This window comes from Phoenix dactylifera, chromosome 9 (assembly GCF_009389715.1).
Source record: "Phoenix dactylifera cultivar Barhee BC4 chromosome 9, palm_55x_up_171113_PBpolish2nd_filt_p, whole genome shotgun sequence".
Lineage (NCBI taxonomy): Eukaryota > Viridiplantae > Streptophyta > Magnoliopsida > Arecales > Arecaceae > Phoenix > Phoenix dactylifera.
In genome coordinates this window covers 16864639-16872148 of record NC_052400.1, presented here as the reverse complement: position 1 = coordinate 16872148, position 7510 = coordinate 16864639, and the positions used below count along the sequence as shown (strand labels likewise).

Sequence of the window (7510 nt, the reverse complement as noted above, 5' to 3'; positions counted from 1 at the left end):
TTCCATTGCATCAGCACACTGTTCTTGTGGCTGTGAATAGTTTTATGGCACTTGACACAAGATGCGAATCGGATTTTTTCTTTCACAATTCTTTTTGTCAATTTAGTAGCGTGGAATCAGTAGAAGAAATTTCTCAAACTCTGCGGGAGTTGTATTTAGCGCCACAAAAAAGGGAATTTAGGTAGGAAGTTTCACAAGCTGGCCTGTTTGCTCATTTGAATTTTAGGAATCTGTGTTCAATTCCAGTTGTTGGTATAGATTACAATTAGAATCGTCTAAACGTCGAAAATCAGTGGAGTCTCCGAAAATTTTCTTTTCATTTGTGGTAGTCGTATTTGTGACGCCAGATTTTGTTGCAAATTGCAGTCAGAATTGAGGTTCCAAAGCCAGATTTTGTTGAGCAGTACCAGATAAGTAATAAGGTCATGGAGGATCATATGAAAAGGTGTTCCTTCCTGGTTATTTGTACTGTTTATCAGTTTCGGCCAAATAGCAAACGAAGCCCTTCATCAAACCACCACAAAGACTTTATTATGCAAGTTTATTATACATGGCACCTCAATACATTTGATGACGACGCATCTGATGCAAAGAGATGAAGCACCATACCATGACTCGATGATCGAAAGCATAGGGGATACAAGGCATGCAGATAAACAGAGAGCAGTTTCTTAGCTACATGCACGGTCTCTGTGGATGCTGCTGCAAGCAGCCATGAGCTTACTTAGAATGGCACTTGTGCTCACAGTAGTTGACGATGAGGTCCTTGCATTGGTAGAGGGGAGGGAAGATACGATACGGCATCTGGACGCAATTTTTGCACTCAGGATGGCAAGACCGCACCAAATCATTGCATGTGCACTGAGGCGGAATAGATTTGGTGCATATGCCGCAGTTATTGCAGCATGGCCATGGCCGGCCGTTGCTTTTTCCTTCAAAACCTGCAATGCATCGTAAAGGAGAAAAGCCATGAGATGTCAAGCTCCTGTTACGATTAGCTTTAATATAGGAGGCAGAAAAAGATTATATATGTAAACTAAATTGTAGATAATAATAACTAAAGAGAGAAAAGGATTGGAATCGCCAACCGTCACTGATTAATGTGGAAGCAAGCTCCAATGAGTCGAAGGAATGGGCAGCAAAGAAGCAAATTGACACAGTAATTAGTGCCAAAACCATCTTGTTGCTCCTCATCATGTCTCTCTCGTTTGGGCTCACTTCTTTCTAGCCTGCCACTCTCTTAATTCACCCTCTATTTGTAAGCCACCAGCCTCAAGGAAGAGCCCGGTAGATCAATTATTTTTTCGCCTCGTCAGCAATCACGTGCGACATGACTCAAGGGAAAAGGCCAATTAATGGTTGTTGTCAAATTTTTTTTCCTCCTCCTCGGCAATCGCGTGCAGCATGCATGCATGCACATGGCGCACTGAACATTAATTTCCTATCAAAATTTATAGTAGGAACGATTGGAAAGATCGAGCCTTACGTGTCAAATTTTCTTGCAGCTTTCAGCCTCACCAATGCCATGAACAAGTGGGTTCACCGGACAACATAATCTTCAATAAATTAACAGCAATGCCAAGAACCTAACGATTCGTAGTGTGGGGTGTGTTCTTTAAAAAAGAAAAAAAAAATCAGAATCAACAACTTCAATACCTATGCTAAACTTGATAAATTAGCCACTTGGTCATCGTCGCCAATTATTTCGGTATCTTTTGATAATTTAATCTGTGTCAACTTTAATGTTGGTGGGTGTATCTACACACGCATGCCGATATAAACGTGTTTTCCTTTCCCGAGAGGCAAATTTGATGTAATATGCACGTGTTTTGAGTAAAGTTGGTGGCTCCCAGACTTTACAACGAATTAATCATCGAATAAGCTGGAGGATACCCCAATTCTTCGATTAAAACATCATTGATGTTATAGTTTCATGAGAAATTATCGCTGCCATTTTTTTCCTTGTTTTCAACCCAAGCCACGTGCCTAACTATTATACAAATCGGGTGCCGTGTTTATTGAGACGGAGCTAATCGTTACCGCTCTATGGGCCAAATAGATTGTCATAAATAACTAAAATTGTTTGAGATGCGCGGCATGCGCCTACCGATTCACTTGGATAACTAAAATTAGATAATAATATTAGGGCTGCAAATGGGTCGGGTCGGGTCGGGTCCTGAGTGACCCCGACCCGACCCGGTTTTTTGTTCGGGTCCTAATTTTGGACCCAGACCCGACCCGGTTGAAATTCGGGTCGGGTCGGGTCGGGTCGATGCCGACCCCGTCGGGTCATTCGGGTCGGGTCGGATCCGGATCCGATCGGGTCCGGGTTTGGGTCCGGTCGGGTCCATGAGATGAACAAGTTTTAACCCCAGAACAAGCAAAGTTAAACAATTGTTTTCTGCAAGTTTTAACCTCATTTTGAGTGTGCAACGTTATATGTTAATACCTTGTGCCTCTTATACATCTTCATGGACATCTTTTCTAGTTCCTATCATATGTTTCCTTTTCATTCTTTGGCATAATTCCTTTTGCTGCTGGCTCTGATTATTTGCATATGGGTTTACGCTGTCCATGTCCGAATTATGTGGATAGTGCAAATTCCATTGACAGCTTCGAGGAGAAAATTCCATGCCTATTTCTGTTGCATCTGAAAAACTTGTCTAAATACTCAGCAGAGGAGAGTGTTTCTGGAGAGTAAAATGCACAATCAAGTTGATCGAGTAGAGAGCCAAAGCAGCTTTTCTTTGTTGTATGAATGCCAGGGAAAATCAGCTCCAGAAGGAAGCAAAGGATCTTTATATTTTCGTGAAGACTGTCTTGAGCAAAAACTTTTAGGAGAGGACAATGATGAACTGTGCAATGCTAGAACCAAGATTGGCTTTGCAAATTTAGACCCGATCTATTTTTCGGGTCGGGTCGGGTCGGGTCCCGGATCAAGATTGGGTGGACCCGACCCGACCCGAAAAATAGATCGGGTCTAAATTTAGGACCCGACTCGGCCCCGCGGGTCCTAAAATTCGGGTCGGGTCGGGTCTAAAGCGGGTCGGGTCGGGTCGGGTCCCGGGTCGACCCGACCCATTTGCAGCCTTAGATAATATTGACAAAAATAACGAATGAAAATTATTTAGATAAATTTAAATTTATAAAAAATGGAAAGATATAGATAAATAAAATTAAAAATAATGCTAAAAGACACATAACATCATTAAATTCTCAAAGGTTTAAGATCAGCTAGTTCTCTTTATGTTAATTATCTACGTACGTACATATCTCCAGTTAAGAGCAAATAGGGAGCATACACAGGAGAGACAAGTTTATGTGGTTTAATATATATATATATATAGCCTACATCCACCAACGAAACGTGAGAAGAAACTCCACTATAAAACTTCCCGATGTCAACAGTACTCAAAAACCCCAAATAAATTGCAGCCAAGAAATCCTAGAAAGGGCAACAATCCACATTTATGGTTACCTCTAAAGTTTGGGTCTCGGACTGAGAGACTGAAGAGAGCCTCTCTTTTTTTTCCCTTCATATATCCTTCGAATATAAGATACCGTATTGGTTCTTAATGATTCTTGAATAAATCATAAAAAGTTATGATTAACTCAAGGACCACTGTAAAATTCTTGATGAATTCACGGGCAAGGCAATAATTCAAAGGATCACTTATCCCCCAGAATAGTTTTAACAATTCCTGCAATGCTATATATTTTCCGTCCATTTAAGTATGGTCCAACTCATTTGTAGAAAGAGAAAAAACTTCTATAAATTTTATTTTAGTGCAGTCCAAAGGCTGGAGCCTAATTTAAATAGGCTCTTAAAAAATATAAGCTGGACGAACCAACCCATCTAATTTTTATGGGATTGGGACTTTTGTAGCCTCTCTATGTCCGTGGGTAAAAGGACCTGCAGTCCTGCCGGACTCCAAGGCCTTCTTATAATGGCAGTCCTGCCCACCTTTAGCCATGGACCGATTTCTTCCCATTTTTTTTCCACAAAAAAATTGCATGATATGAACTGCAAAGTCCTTACTTGGGACTGCAGAGGCCTTTGCTAGAACAAGAGAACCGATCCCTTAGTGGATCGGACTCTTAACGGAAAAAAAGTCACACTTCACCCTTTTTTTTTTTGAACACCCATTCACTTGGCCAGATTTTTTTTAAATTTTTTTGGTAATGTGATACAGAAGAGGGATCGCAAATTAAAGAGCTGCTCCACCGCTCTTACTTACATATAAGTCTATCGAGGGACTTCAAGTTAAAATTTTCTTTGAAAAATTGAAAGACGGCTGATTGACACGTACTTGAGTAACCTTTTTTTTTTTTCAAAAATAGGAGGGGAGAGGGAGGGGCAGAACCCCACCCGCGTTGCAGCCTCCACTGTGCCCCCTTTCATTAGAAAATGTTCGATGTGGATCATAAGTTTCCGCATGCCCTCCCCAACTCGTGGAAAACTCCACTGGGTCATCCATGTGCGAGTACGTCACTCTAGCGCCATTTCAGTACGAATGGAAAGAAAGCATATCTACACAGAGCCATCCGAACGTGGGGCATGCGGTCCCTTAATTTAATCGATGCCCGTATGTTTCGAACTCGGACAGCTCGAATAGAGTCCAAGCCCCCTTACCACCAGGCTACCATTTTGGTGGCTACTTGAGTACCCTTTCACGTTCATCACACGTACATGATTCTAACATACCAGTAATACATTTACATATTTTTCTCATACTAAAAAAAATATACCCCATTCTCTACCAAAAAAATAAAAATAAAAACTCTTGTCTGCTCTCTTTTAATAATAGCCCTAAAATTTTACCAAAGCTAATCTTAAGTTGAACTTGGGCACAAAAAATATCAAATTTAAAATAGATATTTAACCCATGAACGACATCCAAAATTTGATATAAAGCAGTATGATATAATTTATGGATAGAAATATTAACCCTACAAATTTTATAAATAAATAAATAAATAAGCAACATCTTTATTTAATTAATAAGATGTCACCCATATATTTCCTACCGTATGCATGCTTCGACGTGCCAACGCTCCCACAAATAATGCAAAACTAGTAGAGTAACAAGGAGAATATATAGACGGCTGCCGAGAAATGTCCATAATAAATCTTGTTGACCGTGCCTACTCCTAAGATTACCTCCATTTCATCCTATACATCAAGTCTAACTAAAGTTTACTGATCATCTACGTAAAAGAACTCCACACTACCTTATGGGCTCGTTTGGTTCGCGGAAAAAGAAGGGGGAAAGTGTGGTCAACGGGAAAGTAATGAGATGCTTCTTGTTTGGTTGGAATTTTCAAAGGAGAGAGAAGGGAAAGTTATATTCCCATGGGAATGTGATTTCCACATTTCATGGAAAAGTCTTTCCCATGAGAAACATGGGAAAGTTACTTTTCCATGAGGCGGGAATCACTTCAATTTTACTTTTTTCCAAAAAGTCCTTTCAGCATTAAAGAAGCATTAAAGAGGCATTAAAAACCTAATTTTTATTAAGGGCATAATAGAAATTATATATAACTTTCCTAGGAAAGTGGATGGCCAACCAAACATAAGCACCTTGGAAATTTGTCACTTTTCCATGGCCAACCAAACATGCCAAAAGTACTTTCCTAGACATTCTCTTCTTAGGAATTTGTTTCCCAGAAATCATATTCCTAGAAAGAAAAATGCTTCCCGCGAACCAAACGAGCCCTATAAGTTAATGAGCACGAACTTGTCAGAAGTAGTGAAATCTAGTGCCCGCGGTACTACCAATTGTCTAACTTCAGTTTACCAATCAGTTACATACAGAAAACCTCCTTGCCACCTTCATTAGCACAAACTCGTCAGAAGTGATGAAATCCACCGCCAAACCCTCTTCCATCAGAACCCCCATCTCTTAATACAAATGACTTGCCTGAAGCTTCTTCTCCACCCACAAGGGCGACAGCACTGGGCTCATCTCAAACGCCACTTCCTTCCCCTCCCCTTCCCCCTCCTCTTCCAGCCCCTCCTCCCCCTCCCTCACCTTCCCCACCACCTTTATCCTCCACACCTTCACCATCCTGTCCAAGCTCGCACTGTAAAGCAACAACCCGACCCCTTCGCTCTCCACCTCCAGGCTCACCGCCAGGCACCGCACCGGCCCCCGGTGCCCCTCGATCACTGCCAAGCACGCGTGAAACCCAGTCCCTTCCTCTCTCCTCCACACCCTTATCGTGGTGTCCTCTGACCCACTCAGCACCACCCTCTCCACCGCCGCCAGGCACAGCACGGCGAATCGGTGCCCCTGGAGGAATCCGCTATGGTTGAACCGCCCCGACGCCGCCTCCTTCTCCCATATATTCACATACCCGTCCGACGACCCCGAGTAGAGGAAGCAAGAACTACTCGAATGGCTCAACGCCAACGCGTTCACCGGCGAAGTCTGGAACCTTAGGACCACGGTCAAAGCATGCGAGCTATCCCCGTAGACCCTCCTCCATATCTTGACGGAACCATCCCAGGAGGAGGTGAACAAACAGCCGTCCTCCTGGTTGACCAGCATGGCGCTGACCTGCCCCTCGTGGGCGACGAACGAGTCAACGCAGGCTTTCTCAGTCAACCTCCATACCTTGACCGTGCGATCCCACGAGCCAGTGTAGAGGAGGCCCTCGGCGTGGTAGCAGGCGAGGCAGGAGATGGTGTCGCGATGCTGGTTGGGCTTTTTTCGGTGGAAAGGGAAGAAGCTGGGAGCACGGGGCGCGAGCGTGGCGAGCTTCTTGGACCGGAGCCGGTCCGGGCCGGCGATGAAGACCGACCAGACCCGGACGCGGTGGTCCTTATGGGAGGTGAAGAGGGTGCCGCCATGGGCCAGGATGGCTCGGACCCGGCCATGGTGGGTCCGGATGCAGCCCCGGTCGATGCAGTCGGGCTGGCGCCACACCCGAACCCGGTCACTGTCCGAGCCCGTGAAGACCGCGCCTCGGGAGATGGCGATGGAGTAGACGTTCCCGTCCTGGCGCTGGAGGGAGGCGATGCAGTGGTAGAGCAGCGACGGCGAGGGCGAGGGCGACCGGCGGACCGGGGAGAGGGTCCAGGGGGAGCCGCCAGGGCTCGAGGGAGAGAGCGAGGCCACGGTGGCCGACGAAGGCCGCGAGAGGCTGAGCCGGGGCTCAGACTCTTTGTTCGAGTGGCGGTGGTGGTGGCTGGTTGGCGATGGAGGAACTTTTTGATCTTCTTCCAAGAAGCTCCAGAAGGTCTTCCGGCCATGCAACTCCATGAAATGTGGGTTGGGGAGTGGTATGTTCTCAGAAGCTTAAACTTGCTTGCAGCGTGGGTTTTGCGATTTGTAGCACTACGTTGGTTGGTGAGTTAAGGGCCAATAAAGACTGTGAGGGGAATGGAAGGACACAGAGTTTCGATCGCTCCAATAAAGCCGCCTACTGTGTTCACGTACCTCGCTCTCTGCTTTTAAACGTCAAAAGAACTACGGAGACTGCTCGCTGATGGTAACAGGTTCTTGTA

The 7510-nt window shown here is 44.7% G+C and overlaps 1 protein-coding gene and 1 long non-coding RNA gene across 2 annotated transcripts; both read right to left on the bottom strand.

Moving 5' to 3' along the window:
* Positions 1-505: 505 nt before the first annotated feature.
* On the bottom strand, positions 506-1296 carry LOC103718190. The gene is made up of 2 exons (XR_605790.3): positions 1089-1296; positions 506-941 (listed from the first exon to the last, which is right to left on the bottom strand). It is a non-coding gene; the product is annotated as an uncharacterized LOC103718190 (long non-coding RNA).
* Positions 1297-5727: 4431 nt separating this feature from the next.
* LOC103701469 (protein JINGUBANG-like) lies at positions 5728-7265 on the bottom strand. Its single transcript, XM_008783526.2, has one exon. The coding sequence runs from the start codon at positions 7263-7265 to the stop codon at positions 5904-5906; it is 1362 nt and encodes a 453-aa protein (XP_008781748.2). The 3' UTR covers positions 5728-5903.
* Positions 7266-7510: the final 245 nt, after the last annotated feature.

Excerpts from the sequence above, each read along its gene's own strand:
- LOC103701469 (XM_008783526.2), bottom strand. The coding sequence starts at position 7,265 with ATGGAGTTGCATGGCCGGAAGACCTTCTGGAGCTTCTTGGAAGAAGAT.